The following is an 18,212-nucleotide window of genomic DNA, read 5'->3' on the forward strand; positions in this document are numbered from 1 at the left end:
GTTCCGATTACCTCAACAGCCCTGGACTGACAGCTACAATTCCTGTTTGCAATCTGGACCCTACTCAAACAATCGGCGTGCAGATGTGTCGGATGTGACTGTGGAATTATACCCAGCCTAGTGAAGTAGCTTTCAAAACTTTCTTTCTGGGTTTACACACAATTCATGATCAGCTGGCAAGGTACTGGAACGCTGCCAATCCCTGTGGAACACTGAGTTAGGAGATGGGCGGACCAGAGAAAATCTCCATACTTACGCCAGAATATTGTGCTGCTCTCTACTTTCGACTGAAAAAAGGTGACCAACTGGTCAGATTAAGACAGCAGGGCAATAGTCCGGTACATTCCCAGCGTTTTGTGTACATTTAGGCGGTGTTAATTTAGTGGCAGACAGAAGGAGAAACAGCTTGTAAACGCCAGAAATCTGATGCGAAAACAAGGCTGTAAATACACAGCAGGGCGGAGAACAATGAATTTCCAGCTGTGCATTTCCAATATTTTCCGTCTTTATTTAATGACACATTGTGTTAGCTATTTGCACTACATTGAAGGAGGACGGGCGAAGGTTACGGAGCATTTTGTGACAAACACAACTAAATAATGACTTCATAGCGCTGCTGGGTTGAAACGATCTGGTTTGACTGTCAGTCAAAGGAAAGTGGTAAAATAAATGTTTCTAAAGAAGGTTAAAGGGTGGAAGAATAACACAAAGAAACCCCAATGCATGGCTAACTCCAAAAGGTGGTTTCGACTGGCTTGGTGTATTCGAGCAATTTCAAAGGATGATGACACTGGCATAACTGCATCATGAGTCACTGTCCATTGCATTGCCCAGTCAGTGTATCCTTTTATTGAAAACAAAAACCGAATTACCTGGAAAAACTCAGCAGGTCTGGCAGCATCGGCGGAGAAGAAAAGAGTTGACGTTTCGAGTCCTCATGACAGAACTGAATGAATCTCAGGAAAGGGGTGAAATATAAGATGGTTTAAGGTGGTAGTGGGGTTGGGGGGGTGGGGAGAAGTGGGGGGGGGGGTGGTGTGGTTGTAGGGACAAGCAAGCAGTGATAGGAGCAGATAATCAAAAGATGTCACAGACAAAAGAACAAAAGAACACAGAGGTGTTGAAGGTAGTGATATTATCTAAATGATAATATCACCACCTCTGTGTTCTTTTGTTCTTTTGTCTGTGACATCTTTTGATTATCTGCTCCTATCACTGCTTGCTTGTCCCTACAACCACACCCCCCCAACCACTTCTCTCCCCCCACCCCCCACCCCACCTTAAACCAGTTTATATTTCACCCCTTTCCTAAGATTCACTCAGTTCTGTTGAAGGGTCATGAGGACTCGAAACGTCAACTGTTTTCTTCTCCGCCGATGCTGCCAGACCTGCTGAGTTTTTCCAGGTAATTCGGTTTTTGTTTTGGATTTCCAGCATCCGCAGTTTTTTTGTTTTTATCCTTTTATTTAACCATTCATGGGATCTGGATGTCGCTGGCAAGGCCAGCATTTGTGGCCAATTCCTAATTGCCCTAGAACTGAGTGGCTTGCTAGACATTTCAGAGGGCAGTTAAGAGTCAAGCACATTACTGTGGATCTGGAATCACATGTAGGCCAGGCCAGGTAAGGAAGACAGATTTCCTTCGTTAAAGGATATTAGTGAAGCAGATGGGACTTTACAACAATGGTCACCATCACTAAGACTAGCTTTCAACTCCAGACTTTTTTCTATTCATTGAATTCAAATTCCACCAGCTGCCAAGGTATTGTAGTATTAAAGATCAGTAGGCAGTGTATTGTTTTATTACAGATCTGTAGATAATGTATTGCAGCATCACAGATCTGTAGGTTATGTATTGTAGCATTACAGATCTGTGGGTGATACATTGTTGTATTACAAATCTGTAGGGAATGTTTTGCAGCATTGCAGGTCTGTAGGTTGTATATTGTAGCATTACAGATCTGTAGATAATATATTGCAGCATTACAGATCTGTAGGTGATAAATTGTTGCATTACATATCTGTAGCTAATATATTGCAACATTACACACCTGTAACTAATATATTGCAACATTACAAATCTGTAGGTAATATATTGCAGCATTGCAGATCTGTAGGTTGTGTATTGTAGCATTACAGATCTGTAGGTAATATATTGCAGCATTGCAGATCTCTAGGTTGTGTATTGTAGCATTACAGATCTGTAGGTAATATATTGCAGCAATACAGATCTGTAGGTTGTGAATTGCAGTATTACATATCTGTAGGTAATATATTGTAGCATTACAGATCTGTAGATAATATATTGCAGAATTACAGATCTGTAGGTTATATATTGCAGCATTACAGATGTGTAGGTTGTGTATTGTGGCATTACAGGTCTGTAGGTTGTGTATTGTAGCATTACTGATCTGTAGGTAATATATTGGCATTACAGATCTGCAGGTTATATATTGCAGCAATGCAGATCTGTAGCTAGTGCATCGCACAAAACCCAAATTTTGCCATAGTAGAGAAAGTCAAAATTAAATTGACACGTGAACCAAGAGAAAAAACAAAAACAAAAATACCTGGAAAAACTCAGCAGGTCTGACAGCATCTGCGGAGAGGAACAGTTAACGTTTCGAGTCCGTATGACCCTTCAACTCTGTTCTGTTGAAGAGTCATACGGAATCGAAACGTTAACTGTGTTCCTCTCCGCAGATACTGTCAGACCTGCTGAGTTTTTCCAGGTATTTTTGTTTTTGTTTTGGATTTCCAGCATCCGCAGTTTTTTTCTTTTTATCCACGTGAACCAAGAGGCTTGGCTTTAGCTGTGAACTCATCAACTGCAGATTATTTTCCAACTGTGTCACTTTTCTTAATTTATATCTCCTTTCAGGAACCAATGAGCTCTGGTGTGCGAGATAAACACGCATTCAGTTTTATCTTTGGCAGAATGTATTGGAAAAGAACCAGGAGAGTTTTCAGGGGGAATAAATACACCAAATATCCTGTTAATGCAATCAGCTTGCCGACAGCGAAGAGCAACGAGCGCTGGAAAAATACATCCAGATAGGAGCAAACTGCAAAGAAACACAACCCTAAAATACACTCTACACTACAATGGAATTGAAGCGTTCGATAAGGGAATACTTCCGACATTAGTCTTACCAGCAGTACAAAGAGGAGGAACACGTCTTAACGTCCCATCGCTTTATTGATTCAGGCGGCACTTTCTGACACAGGACGGGATTGGTAACTCTATACGATTCTCCAGGTTAACGAGGGCGAAAATGTGGCAGAAAATTGCGCTTATGGTTGCTGTCTTTCTTACCCCATGCGCCAGTAACAAACCAGGTAAGGGACAGAATTTGGCCAGCTCTCAATGTCGCTGTGCGGGTTTTAGCAAGAGTGTATGATTGGACTTTAAGAAGTTAAAACGTTCGCATTACCTTTACCACGATTTTAATTTTCTCCAAGTGTCCCCGTAATTAAGAATTTCAACCCGGGGCCAAACCAAAAGTTAAACTCTAAGTAGCGCCTATCCCTGTGCACAATCCGACAATTTACACTTAAATTTCCTGCGAATTTCAGGAGAATTACCCCACCCCCGAATGTAAAATGGGTAGAAATCAACATGAACAATCTAACCCACACCTAAATATTCCTCTTTAAGTATGAACATTACAGTTTCACATCATTCATACACATTAAGTGTTTTGTTGTCATATTGGAGTTGCTTCTCAATTTTAAGGCCACTTACTTAATGCCATAAAAGCCCATTCAAATAACGGCAAAATGTAATGCACCTACTCCAGGATAAATGTATAAACAATATCCAAAAATGCTGAAAAAATAACACCAGGAATAGATTTTGTTTCCTGCTATGCCTGAAAATCTGGTCATAATTTGGAGGGAACCTCCAGAGCCGGCGCTGGGCAGGGATTCATTCGGCCAGAACCATTGTAAAAGATCGAGGCAGTGTGAGCATGTTGTGCTTACACAAGGAACTCAAGCTCCCAGATCTCCCCGATCTTTTACGCTGCCGAGTTCATCTGCAACCCCCACCCCGAGTCCTGCACAAACCCAGGTGCGAATATGGAGGAAATGTATTTCTTTTATTCCTCTCAGGGATGTGGCTCGGCCAGAACTGTCGGGGGTGAGGGGGTGGGGGGGGGCGGTGGGGTTGTGGCGGGGGAGGTGAACACTGTTGGGGTTGGGGGGTGAACACCTTCGGGGGGGTTTGGAGGGGGTGAACACTGTCGGGGAGGGTTGGTTTGGGAGGGGGGGGGGGGTGAACACTGTCGGGGAGGGGGTGGCGGGGGTGTGGCATGTCTTATCCCAACAATCCTGCCCTACCAGGAAACAGTTAGATTTGAGCCACACTCCGTATTCCTGAAGAAGACAGGATTGGAAGTCCGGGTCAGAAATGCAGAGCTTGGATGTGGCGCAAAAAGAGTAGGACCAGAGTGGCAATCTGACGGTGATTATATAGAGTAGAAAAAGCAGGAAGTTATGTTAAACCTACAGAAAATACTGGTTGACCCAAGATGGAGTATTGTGCCCAATTCTGGGCATCCACTGTTCTGAGTTGTTCTCAAACTACGGAACAATTTGTGTAAATTTTTTGACAAAATTCTGGTGGTTTCCTCGGTCCCCATCATAAACTCCAATCCCGAGCCACTGACTTCTTGTCTCTCACTGGCAGCTGTTTGAGGTTAAACCAGACTGTTCGCAAATTCAGTGTCATATTTCATTTCAAGATGAGCTTCCAAACATCACCAAGGCTACATATTCCCATCTTTGTAACTTCACCTGACTCTGCCCATGCCTCAGCTCACTTGCTGCTCACACTCTCATCCAGGCCTTTGTTACCTCTAGACTTGACTATTCAAACCCACCTCTGGCTAGCCTCCCGTGTTCTACCCTCCGTAAATTTGTGGTCATCCAAAACGCTGCTGTTCATGTCCAAACTTGCACCCAGTCCCGATCACTGTGCTCACTGGCCTCTGCTGGCTCCTGTTAAGCAACCCCTCAATTCAAAACTTCTCATCCTTGTTTTCAAATCCTTCCTCACCCTTCCTGATCCCTGTAATTTTCTCCAGCCCCACAACCCTCAGATATATGCACTCCTCTAATTCTGATCTCTTGTGCATCCCCAGTACCAGTTGCTCCACCATTGGTGCCTGTGCTGCTGAACGCCTTGACTCTAAGATCTGGAATCTCTTGCCTAAACCTCTGCGCTTTATCTCCACCTAGCTACTTTCAGTCACTTCTTAAAACCTACCTCTTTGACCAAGCTTTTGGTCACCTGCACTAATAACTTCTTTTGTGGCTCAGTGTCATGTTTTGTTCCATAATGCTCCCGTGAGGTGTCTTGGGACATTTTATTATGTTAAAGAGGCTTTATTAATACAAGTTATTGTTGCACCACCGCACCTGTTAGATTTTAATTGTAAATTTTCAACGTTATTACTTCACTAGGAGGAATGCTCATTCTCAGTGTACATCTGTTTGTTGAAATTATTAGAAAACTTGATTTCAGAGAAAAATTAAATGTTATGCAGCCTTGGTTCAAACATGAACAAAAGAGCTGAACTCCAGAAGTGAGATGAGAGTAACTTCCCTTGACATCAAGGCTGCATTTGACCGAGTGTGGCATCAAGGAGCCCTAGCAAAACTGGAGTCAATGGCAATCAGGGGCAAAACTCTCCATCAGTTGGAATCATATCTAGCACAAAAGAAGATGGTTGTGGTTGCTGGAGATCAATCATCACAGCTCCAGGTCATCACTGCAGGAGTTCCCCAGGGTAGTGTCCTCGGCCCAACCACCTTCAGCTCCTTCATCAATGACCTTCCTTCAATCGCAAGGTCAGAAGTGGGGATGATCACTGATGATTGCACAATGCTCAGCACCATTCACCACTCCTCAGATGCTGAAGCAGCCCATGTCCAAGTGCAGCAAGACCTGGACAACATCGAGACTTAGGCTGACAAGTGGCAAGTAACATTCGCGTCACACAAGTGCCAGGCAATGATCATCTTCAACAAGAGAGAATCTAACCATCAGCCCTTGAAATTTAATGGCATTACCATGGCTGAATCCCCCACTACCAACATCCTGGGGTAACCAGTGACCAGAAACTGAACTGGACTAGCCATATAAATACTGTAGCAATAAGAGCAGGTCAGAGGCTAGGAATCCAGCAACAAGTAACTTATCTCCTGACTCCCCAAAGCATGTCCAGCATCTACAAGGCACAAGCCAGGAGTGTGATGGAATACTCTCTGCTTTCCTGGATGAGCGCAACTCCCACAACGGTTAAGCTTGAGACCATCGAGGACAAAGCAGCCCATTTGATTGGCATCCTTTCCACAAACATTCACTCCCTCCACTACCGATGAACTGTGGCAGCAATGTGTACTGTCTACAAGATGCACTACAGAAACTCAGCAAGCCTCCTTAGGAAGCACCTTCCAAACCCATGACTGCTACTATCTGGAAGGACAATTGGCTGATACAAGGGAACACCACCACCTGGAAGTTCCCCTCCAAGCCATTCACTACCCTGATTTGGAAATATATCGCCATTCCTTCACTGTCGCTGGGTCAAAATCTTGGACCTCCCTCCCTGACAGTACTGTGGGTGTACCTACACCACAGGGACTGCAACGGTTCAAGAAGGCAGCTCACCACCACTTTCTCAAGGGCAAGTAGGGAAGGGCAATAAATCAGGAGGTCAGAGCTCAAGTCCTAGTCCATAGGCTTAATTTTAAGGCAACGGGATTTTATGTTTCCGCCGAAGTCAATGCAGTTTAGAATGAAGTTTACAGCACCGTTCCCAGCACACCGGTTCGTAAATTTCCAGCCCGTGACTTTGATAGCAGCAGACACTTTGGTGTGGTACCGAAAGAGTGCTGGAGTGTCGAAGGTGCTGTGTTTGTTTGGACATTACTCAGGTGGATATAAAAGATCCTAAGGCATTACTTGAAGAAGAACATGAGAGTTGTCCTGTTGTCTTGGCCAGCATTTACCCTTTCACCAAAATATTTTAACTGGTTAGGCCATTTACCTCTGCTTTTTAGGGTCTGTACCATGCACATATTAAAAAGCCACATTTACCTACATAATAGAATTAATTTATTGGTTGTCTACCACTTTGGAATATCCCAAGGACAAGTGCTAAATAAATATAAGTTTTTCTTTTGGGTTGGGAATTTGCTTATGTATTTGTTAACGACTTGGAACCAGAACAAAATTGTTGACCAGGATCTTCCGTAGATTTACTAAAACTGTATCATTATGCGATACATGATGTGATATTTGTAAAGGTCTAAACCTATAATATGTTGTAATGTGCCATAGATGCTGACATTTTTTTAATTTGGCAAGAACATCATTATTGTGTATTAACTGGGTGTTTAATTGTTTTGCATTTGGTGTCATTGACTGGGGATACTGAAACTGGTAGTTGGGTTAAAAGGTACATGTTTATAATATATATCCCTGCAATAAAAGCTCCTATAAGTATGTAAAGATTAGGCTCCAGTTCTTTCCTTCATTATCTGGCTTTCTGGAGTAGACCAATGATGAACATAGTTTCGTGATGAAGAAGTTTTCAACTATTGCTGAAAATGTTATTCATTGTGCGGTAAAAGGTATTTCACTGCCACAGCTGCTAAAAGGTAATCTCACTGGTATTACAACGAATGAAGGTCAGGGGAAGTAGAAAACTGAGAACCTACGTGTTTCTCCTTTGCAATCCCTGTTTATTTCATTATGCATGTCAGTTTAGTTAGAGGCAAAATATAAAGCACTGCTCATATTCCTTCTCAAGTGGTATTTTTATGCTTGCAATTAAGATTATCCTCTCAAATTATCTCTGTTCTACCCAGACTTCTTCCTGTTCTGTCTTTAATGCAAAAAACAATATTGAATTATGAGGAGTTGGCTGTAAAACAAAAATGCAAAGTAGGAGAGTCTAATACAATGGGTCAAATTTTACACTCTCCCTCCTGCTGAGTTTGGTGATGGTGAGGGGCTTTAATTGGGCAGGATGGTGGCAGTTGGAGATCCCGCCACCTTCCTGCACCACCCTGATTAAATCCATGGTGAGAAGGCTGCGGACGGCCTAGTTGCCCCATCACCAACTGAGGATCTTAAGGGCCAATTTATACCCAATTAAGGGCCTCTACTTGCCTTTGCTGGTATTAACACAGCAGCAGGGCATCTGTCACCACGCGGGGAGCATGATATGCAGACTTGTGTAGAATTCTTTGGTCTCCGGGGGGGGAAAGCCCCTCATTCAAAGGCACTCGATGAGGGATTCTGCATCGGGAAGGGGGGACCTGCTGAGAGTCACATCCTTGCCCTTGCTGTCAAACTCTGCTTCCCCAACCCCATCCTGCGAAACCCACCTCAAAACTCTCACTATCACTCATGGTGGGTGGGACTTCTGGGGTTGTGATCTCGGGGAAGGCCCACCAGTTAATTGCCTGGTTAATTGGCTCGTAGTTTGGCAGGCTTTCCCCAAATGAGGCGACCCAGATCTCTCGCCTCCCTCTGGCAGCTGAGACTCCCCTCGCATCCATAAGATTCTCTCAATATTTCAGTTCAGTTCACTGAATACAATTCAGTGCTAAAAGTAAAATGTTTATTTGAATGAAACAATTATGAATTCAGAATTGACTGTCTATGAGTGGTTACTAAAATCATTTTAAAAAAAAGTTACTTACATATTTTTACTATTGATAGCATGATGTCAAAGTGTGGTGTTCAGGGGTTCATGTCATGGAGGTGAAAATACAGGCTGGCATCTGCTAATCATGGTACAAAGTATCCCGATTTCAACAAGACCATCAGGAGAGGAAGTGGCATTAGCTCATCTGTCACAAGTGAAGGGGAACAAGTCATTCTGTATTACTTCTTGTACCTTCTCATTTGACTGGCTTAGAACTAGCATTGACAGAAGCCTGAAAGCAGATTGGATACCCATCTCCTTAGGTGTGCTAAAAAGGGGGAGAGAATAATATACATTGAAATTAAGAATGAGACAGAGACCTCTGTGTATAGTGTATGCATCTAAATGTAATATATTAACATGAGGGATAAGTTTCATGACAACAGGATATACGAACATATGAAATAATAGCAGAAGTAGGCCATTTGGCCCCTCAAGCCCACTCTGCCATTCAATAGGATTGAAGCTGATCTGTTTGTGTTTCGAGTTCCACGTTCCTATCTACCTCTGATAACCTTAGATTCCCTAGCTTAACAAGAATCTATCGACCTCTGCCTTAAAAATATTCAATGACCTCACATCCACTGTCTTCTGAGGCAGAAAGTTCCAAAGTTGCACAACCCTCTGAGAGAATTTTTTTTCCCTTATTTCTGTTCTAGAAAGGTGACCTCTAATTTTAAAACAGTGCCCCCTAGTTCTGGGCTGACCCACAAGAGGAAAAATCTTTTCCACGGCCACCTTATCAAGACCAAGCAGGATCTTATATACTTCAATCAAGTCACCCCTCACCCTTCTAAGCTCCAGTGGAAACAAGCCCAGCCTGTTCTACCTATTCTCATAACACAATTCACTTATTCTAGGCATCAGTCTAGTAAACCTCTCCTGAACCACCTCCCACGCCTTTACATCCTTCTTTAAATAAGGAGACCAAATCTGCACACACTATTCGAAATGCAGTCTCACTAATGCCCTCTACAACTGAAACATAACATCCTTATGTTTTAAAAGCAAAAAGCAAAAAACTGCAGATGCTGGAAATCCAAAACAAAAATAAAAATCAAAATACCTGGAAAAACTCAGCAGGTCTGGCAGCATCTTCGGAGCGGAACACAGTTAATGTTTCGAGTCCGTATGACTCTTCAACAGAAGTAAGGAAAGATAGAAGAGAGGTGAAATATAAACTGGTTTTGGGTGGGGGGTGGGTGGGACAAGTAGAGCTGGATAGAGGGCCAGTAATAGGTGGAGATAGCCAGAAGATGTCATAGACAAAAGGACAAAGAGGTGTTGAAGGTGGTGATATTATCTAAGGAATGTGCTAATTAAGGGTAGAAAGCAGGACAAGCAAGGCACAGATAGCCCTAGTGGGGGTGGGGTGAAGGAATCAAAATAGGATAAAAGGTAGAGATAAAACAATGGATGGAAATACATTTAAAAATAATGGAAATAGATGGGAAAAGAAAAATCTATATAAATTATTGGAAAAAAGGGGGGGATCGGAAAGGGTGTGGGGATGGAAGAGAGAGTTCATGATCTAAAATTGTTGAACTCAATATTCAGTCTGGAAGGCTGTAAAGTGCCTAGTTGGAAGATGAGGTGCTGTTCCTCCAGTTTGCATTGAGTTTCACTGGAGCAATGCCAAGGACAGACATGTGGGCATGAGAGCAGGGTGGAGTGTTGAAATAGCAAGCGACAGGGAGGTCTGGGTCATGCTTGCAGACAGACCGAAGGTTTTGTACAAAGCGGTCACCCAGTCTGTGTTTGGTCTCTCCAATGTAGAGGAAACCTCATTGGGAGCAACGAATGCAGTAGACTAAATTGAGGGAAGTACAAGTGAAATGCTGCTTCACTTGAAAGGAGTGTTTGGGCCCTTGGATGGTGAGGAGAGGTGAAGCAAAGGAGCAGGTGTTGTACCTTCTGCGGTTGCATGGGAAGGTGCCGTGGGAGGGGGTTGAGATGTAGGGGGTGATGGAGGAGTGGACCAGGGTGTCCCGAAGGGAACGATCCGTGCGGAATGCCACAGTGGGGGTGAAGGGAAGATGTGTTTGGTGGTGGCACCATGCTGGAGTTGGCGGAAATGGTGGAGGATGATCCTTTGAATGCGGAGACTGGTGGGGTGATAAGTGAGGACAAGGGCGACCCTATCATGTTTCTGGGAGGGAGAGGAAGGTGTGAGGGCGGGATGCGAGGGAGATGGGCCAGACACGCTTGAGGGCCCTGTCAACCACTGTGAGTGGAAAACCTCATTTAAGGTAGAAGGAAGACATTTCAGAGGAACTGTTTTTGAAAGTGGCATCATTAGAACAGATGGGATGGAGGCGAAGGAACTGAGGGAATGGGATGGAGTCCTTACAGGAAGCAGGGTGTGTCGAGGTAGCTGTGGGAGTCGGTAGGCTTGTAATGAATATTGGTGGACAGTCTATCACCAGAAATTGAGACAGAGAGGTCAAGGAAGGGAAGGGAAGTGTCAGAGATGGACCATGTGAAAATGATGGAGGGGTGGAAATTGGAAGCAAAATTAATAAAATTTTTCCAGGTCCAGACGAGAGCATGAAGCAGCACCGAAGCAATCATCGATGTACTGGAGAAAGAGTTGTGGAAGGGGGCCGGAGTAGGACTGGAACAAGGAATGTTCCACATACCCCATAAAGAGACAGGCATAGCTGGGGCCCCATAGCCACACCTTTTATTTGGAGGAAGTGAGAGGAGTTTAAGGAGAAATTGTTCAGTGTGAGAACAAGTTCAGCCAGACGGAGGAGAGTAGTGGTGGATGGGGATTGTTCGGGCCTCTGTTCGAGGAAGAAGCAGAGAGCCATCAGACCATCCCGGTGGGGGATGGTGGTGTAGAGGAATTGGACGTCCATGGTGAAGAGGAGGCGGTTGGGGTCAGGGAACTGGAAATTGTTGATATGATGTAGGGTGTCAGAGGAATCACGGATGTAGGTGGGAAGGGACTGGACAAGGGGAGAGAGAATGGAGTCAAGATAGCAAGAAATGAGTTCCATGGGGCAGGAACAGGCTGACATGCTCGGTCTGCCGGGACAGTCCTGTTTGTGGATTTTGGGTAGGAGGTAGAAGCGGGCCGTCCGATGTTGGGAGACTATCAGGTTGGAAGCTGTGGAAGGAAGAACTCCAGAGGAGTTGAGGTCAGTAACAGTCCTGGAAACAGTGGCTTGATGTTCAGTGGTGGGGTCATGGTCCAGGGGGAGGTAGGAGGAAATGTCTGAGTTGATGCTCAGCCTCTGTGAGGTAGAGATCAGTTTGCCAGACAACAACAGCACCACCCTTGTCAGCGGGTTTGATGACAATGTCAGGGTTGGACCTGAGAGAGCGGAGAGCAGCAAGTTCAGAGAGAGACAGATTAGAATGGGTGAGGGGAGCAGAGAAATTGAGATGACTAATGTCACGCCGACAGTTCTCAATGAAAAGATCAAGAGAAGGTAAGACTCCAGAGGGAGGGGTCCAGGTGGAGGGAGAATATTGGATGTGGGTAAAAGGATCCGTTGAACGGGGAGAGGACTCCTGCCCAAAGAAGTGAGCACGGACATGAAGGCGACGGAAGAAGAGTTCAGCATCGTGCCGAGCCCAAAATTCATTGAGATGAGTCCGTAAGGGTATGAAACAAAGTCCTTTGCTGAGCACTGAACGTTCAGCCTCGGAGAGGGGAAGGTCATGGGGTATGGTGAATACATGGCTGGGGCTGGGATTGGAAGACGGGATAGGGACAGAGGGACAGGCAGGGGTGGAGGGTCATAGATGGGTGTTGCTGTCGATGATTTGTTGGAGCTTGCGTTGCATATGTTTTAGTTGAATTTCTCTCATTATAAAGGATAAAATCCAATTAGCTGCTATTGATTATCTGCTGTAATGCTTTATTACTCAGGAACGCAAGCGCCTGGATCCCTCTGAACCTCGGAATTCTACAGCTGTTCTCCATTTAAGTAATGCTCTGCTTTTTTATTCTTCCTGCTTAAGTGAACAACTTCACATTTTCCCACATTATACTCCATCTGCCAGATTTCTGCCCACTCATTCGACTTATCTATATCCATCTGTAAACTTCTTATGTCTTTTTCACAATATACTTTTCTTCCTATCTTTGTGTCATCTGCAAATTTAGCTACCATGCCTTTGCTCCCCTCATCTAAGTCATTGCTGTAAATTATAAATCATTTATGCCCCAGCATAAACTTCTGTGGGACTCCACTTGTCACGTCCTGCCAATCAAGCAAAGACCCACTTATGCATACTCTCTGTTTTCTGCCAGGCAGCCAATCTTCTATCCATGTTAATGTGTTACCCCCTATACCATGAGCTTTTATTTTCCACAATGACCTTTCATATGGCACCTTATCAAATGCCTTCTGGAAATCCAAGTACAGTACATCTACAGGCTCTCCTTTATCCACAGCACATATTACTCCTTCAAAAAACTCTAATAAATTGGTTAAAGATGATTTCCCTTTCACAAAACCATGCTGACTCTTCCCAGTTACCTTTAGTTTTTCTAAGTGCACAGCTATGACTTTTTTAATGATCAATTCTAACACCTGTCCCATGACAGACGTCAAGCTAAATGGCCTATAGTTTCCTGTTTTCTGCCTCCCTCCCTTCTTAAATAGAGGGATTTTTTTGCTACTTTCCAGTCTGATGGAACCATTCCAGAATCTGGAGAATTTTGAAAATTAACAGCAATACATCTACAACATTATTAGCCACCTTTTTAAAGCTGCTAGGATGCAGTCCATCTGGACCCAGAGCCTTGTCAGCCTGCACCTCCATCAGTTTGCTCAGTACTGCTTCCATAGTAATTGTAATTTCACCAGGTTCCTCTCTCCTTTCCACATCCTCATTTACAGTTATTACTGGAATGTTTTTTGTATCCTCCATAGTGAAGACAGGTATTCATGGCTTGTGTTTAAAATAAATTGGCCACATTTGTTCATTTAATAATTAGCTCTCCAAAGTTGGTATTCTACATTAACACTTTAATGGTTAGTTTTCTCCTAAATATGACCAGCATTAAATTATATAGTATTTATTCTCAGTAAAATAAATAGATGCCCAAATGTTTATACCAAATATTCTTTTAGACCTGTGCCATAAAAATTTATATTTTGTTAATTATTTGTTAGTTTCTTCAATCTGTTGTCGTTATTGCTTCATGTTGCCCCTCTTTTTTTAAATGTATTTATGGGATGTGAACATTACTGGCAAAGCCAGCACTGATTGCCCTTGAGAAGGTGGAGGTGACAACCAAGTGGCTTGTTAGATAAAAACAAAAAACTGCGGATGCTGGAAATCCAAAACAAAAACAGAATTACCTGGAAAAACTCAGCAGGTCTGGCAGCATCCTAGTTCTGTTGAAGGGTCATGAGGACTCGAAACGTCAACTCTTTTCTTCTCCGCCGATACTGCCAGACCTGCTGAGTTTTTCCAAGTGGCTTGTTAGGCCATTTAAGGGACAGTTAAGAGCCAAGCTCAATGTTATGGCCTGAAGTCACATGTAGGCCAGATCAGGATCTTAGTGAACTAATCTGATTTTTCCTGACATTCAGTAGTTTCATCATTGCCATTACAGTTACTAGTTTTTATTCCAAACATAGTTAATTCACTGAATTTAAATTCCCCAACTGGCATGATAGAATTTCAACTTGTGTTTCTGGATTATTAGTCCAGATTTTTGCATAACCACTGTGCTACTGTACTCATTTACATATACAGGTTTCATTCCTTATAGTTGACATATATTTGTTGTGCAGTGAAAGATAAAGGTGGTTAACTATTTGTTGTACATAATTATTTTACATTTTTTATTATTCTCTTTACAGATCAGTGCCCCATTCCTCCGAGTGTGACATCTGCTCAAATAAAGAATGAGTTCAGCATTCTGCAAAATTTCTTTGTGGGTCAACGTACTCACTACGAATGTTTGCCAGGTTATATTCAGAATGAAAACACAACTGATTTTATCATTTGTCAAAGTAATTTAACTTGGTCAGAGCCATTGATAAGTTGTATACGTAAGTATTTATAAATCAGTATCATTTCTTATTGTTTCTCTTTTAAGTTTTCTTATTCAAAAGAGAAAAAGACTTGCATCTATATACTTCTCAAGCTCACCAGGCGCCCCAAAGTGCTTCACAGACAATGAGGTACTTTTGAAGTGTGGTCACTGTTGTAATGTTGAATAATGACAATAGTCTAGATTTTCCATACCTCAATCTCAGATTTTGAAGCAGGTGTTAGATGCCTGAACACAGAACGTGGCTGGAAAGCCACTTCCACTACACACCAGTGGCGAATTTGTTACAAATTCAAGTCTTGTTACTTAAACCCTGGAAGATATACATATCAGCCCTGGGATCAGTTGCGTCTCAAAGTTCTTAACTCTGAATCTGAAGGTCGAGGATTCAAGCTGCACTCAGAGAATTGGGCACATAACATAACCTGATGTTTCAGTTTAGTACTGTGGGAGTGTTGCACTGTCTTTAATAAGTGATGTTAAACCCAGGCTCCAATTACCCTATCAGGTGGAAGTAAAATACATGAAGGGGCTATTTGAAGCTGAGAGTTTCCCTGGTGTCTTGACCAACATTTATCCCTCAACCAATATCACCAGAGAAGTCCGACTGATCTGTTTGCTGTTTGTGCAAATTTGTTGCTCTACATTGGAACAGCAAGGCCAGAATTTTACGTTCGGGGGTCGGGCGTGTCCTCGACCCGACCGAGCATAAGATATCGCCAAGTAACGTTGGGTGTGCTTCCCTATGTCATCGCGCATGTGCTCGCTTTCACCATCAATGGGTGCATGCGTAAATCTGATCCTGGCCCGCCGATATTTAAAGAGCCAATTAAGGCCATTAAGAAGCCAATAGACAGTGATTTTCTGTTGCTCGTGCAATTTTTAGCTGGTCGCACAGGCAATGGAAATCGCGTTTTAATCATTTCCTCATCCAGGGGTGGGATCAAAGGCCCCTGGAGCAGCAGCACTTTGTTATTTCCAGCTCATTGCAGTGTGAGTACAGGGTTATCCCAGAGCTTCTTTGCATCTTGTTTGATTGTGAAATCTGCCTTTCAACGTCCTCTTCTTCCCTGGAAGGCTCCCCTGAGTATTGCAGCAGAGTGCTCCTTCATTTTCAAGGTACTGCTCCTCCACATCGCATCTAATGGAGATACTTTGTCCACTGGTGGAACCTCCTCTGAAGAGGAAGGAGGGAGGGGAGGTCAGGTGAGCATCGCAGGGTCAGACCTTTAAGAACGGAGGAAGGAGCTCAGTTGGTGTAGGGCCAACAGGGAGACCAAGGCAGGAGGGCATGCCAAAGGCACCACTACCCAGTGGCTAGAGTGTACAGACAGTGCTCCAACTACCTCCAGGTGGCCGAGGTCCAGTGCCGCAGGAGGCTTCGCCTCTGCAGGGACACAGTGACAGCAACATGACACATGACAGGTCCAGAAATCACCTCTAACTGCGTGAGCAGACACCCCATGCCGGTGGTTTTGTAGGTCACAGAGGCCCTCAAATTCTATGCCTCTGGTTCTTTTCAGGGCTCAGTGGATGATCTCTGTGGCATTTCTCAATCACCTGCACACTGTTGTTTCGAACTTGTGACTTGGCTGTGATGGCTGGGTTCCCCCACCTCCAGGGTGTAATAGGCTGCACTCATATGGCCATCAAGACACCAGCAGGTGAGCCTGGAGCTTTTGTAAACAGAAAGGGGTTCGACTCAATGAATGTTCAGATCATCTGGGACAACAGGACACAATTTCTCCAAGTTTGTGCCTGTTAACATGGGAGCTCACACGATGCTTGCATCTTGCGGCACTCGAAGGTACTAAGGCTGTTCGTGGCTCCTGCACAAGTGCATGGATGGCTCCTGAGTGGTAAGAGGTATCCCTTGAAGAAGTGGCTGATGACCCCACTCCGTCATCCAAGAACTGAGGCCCAGGACAGAGACAACAGGAGTCTTACCTCCGCTAGGGCAGTGGTGGAGGGGACCATCTGGCTGCTGAAGATGCGCTTCACATGCCTGGACCGGTCAGGGGGAGCATTGCAGTATCCTCCAGAGAGTGTCTCCCTCATAGTCATCGCATGCTGCGCCCTGCACAACCTGACTCTGGCAAGGGGGGTACCCACTGGAGGCTGAGGAAAGCGAGGCAGCTCCACAGGCCTGGGAGGATGACTCAAGTGATGGTTCAGCGGAAGAGCTTGGGGAGGTGCAGGGTGCGGACCTCGAGGCAGAGGACAGGAATCTTCATGGAGGCGTGGTCACCTGGGATGCTGTGATGCAGCGAACCTTCTGCTGGGCATCCAAGACATCGATGTCTCATCAGGCCAATGGTACCGTCTCCTTTGCTAACAATAAATGAGAACCCAACCCAGTACGTCAGCATCACACAACACCATACATTTACAAGCCTGTGCTGCTCCTGGCACCTATTCAAACCATCCAGCCAACACAGACCATTTAAGTCAAATACATGTTTATGTTACTTCACACGAACAAAGAAAAAGCAAACGGTGTCCATCCCTAACACAAGCATCAAAAAAATTAAAGCAAATAATGCCACCTGTGACACCCCCCCCCCCCCCCCGTTGTGCTCAAGGTGCCTTCAACTTACATCTGCTGTGCTATGTCTTGGTGCCTCTACCTCATTTTCAGTGCCATTGGAGGCACCTTGCTGACACTGCTGTCCGGATGACCTTCATGACCCTGGTGGTTGCCCGGTGGCCGTTGGAGCCTGATCAGGCTCTGCCTGGGAGGGTGCATCCAGCTCCATGGCTGGGCATCCTCATTCATCGTGGCATAATCAGATGTAGCGGCCACTGGCAGATGGGGGGAGGCGCTGGTCCCCTTATCCAGAAGAGCGCACAGATGCGACAGGTAGACCACCTGCCAGCGTGTGGCACGTTTGCAACTCGCTGCTCACCAGCAGAGAGGCTAGGTGCCTCATCCATCTCTCACACTGGCAGTGACCTCTTGAGGTCACTGCCTGTGTGAAGGCTTGTAGGTCTGAGTACAACTCTTGGAGCCCCTGAGTCTGCTCCTGAAGCTGCTTCTCCATGAGGGTCGTCACTGTGGTGGTGCCTTCTTAGAATCAAACACAGGAGACTCGGAAACAAGTTAATGATTGTTTTATTTAAATGAATGCAGGGAGACTCTGCCTTAGACTAGCTAAAACATAACTCTAGCGATTACAGGAAAACCATCGTTTTTATTCACAACTAGTCATGTACACATTGCATTATTCAAATTCATATCTTGTCAGTACATAATCAGATGATTCGCAGGTGGCTCCAGTACCTGCAAGTGTTTGTCTTTACCCCTATCTGTTTATCCTCATTTCCCCCCCGCCCCCCACCACTTCTGTTGCCTAATCAGTTAATCCCTCATGATCCCCACGGTCTTTCTGGAGTATCCTGCTGATATTGGTACTTATGGTGTACAAGGTTCGCCTGGAAAATTCTGCTAACATTTGGTTTTACTAAAA

The 18,212-nt window shown here is 44.5% G+C and overlaps 1 protein-coding gene across 4 annotated transcripts in view; it reads left to right on the forward strand.

The window, feature by feature from the left end:
• The first annotated feature begins 51 nt into the window (after positions 1-51).
• The window catches only part of LOC121282149, a 67,379-nt gene continuing 49,218 nt past the window's right edge, over positions 52-18,212 (forward strand). Inside the window, exons 1-3 of one of the 4 annotated variants that reach the window (XM_041195661.1) lie at positions 52-297; positions 2,882-3,339; positions 14,552-14,743. In XM_041195661.1, coding sequence (XP_041051595.1) covers positions 3,276-3,339; positions 14,552-14,743 — 256 coding nt within the window. In that variant the 5' untranslated portion in view covers positions 52-297; positions 2,882-3,275. Of the gene's footprint in view, positions 298-2,881; positions 3,340-14,551; positions 14,744-18,212 lie in introns of those variants that run through there. The other 3 variants (XM_041195663.1, XM_041195662.1, XR_005944000.1) reach the window with 3 other exon arrangements.

The sequence above is a fragment of the Carcharodon carcharias genome, chromosome 9 (assembly GCF_017639515.1).
Source record: "Carcharodon carcharias isolate sCarCar2 chromosome 9, sCarCar2.pri, whole genome shotgun sequence".
Classification (NCBI taxonomy): Eukaryota; Metazoa; Chordata; class Chondrichthyes; order Lamniformes; family Lamnidae; genus Carcharodon; species Carcharodon carcharias.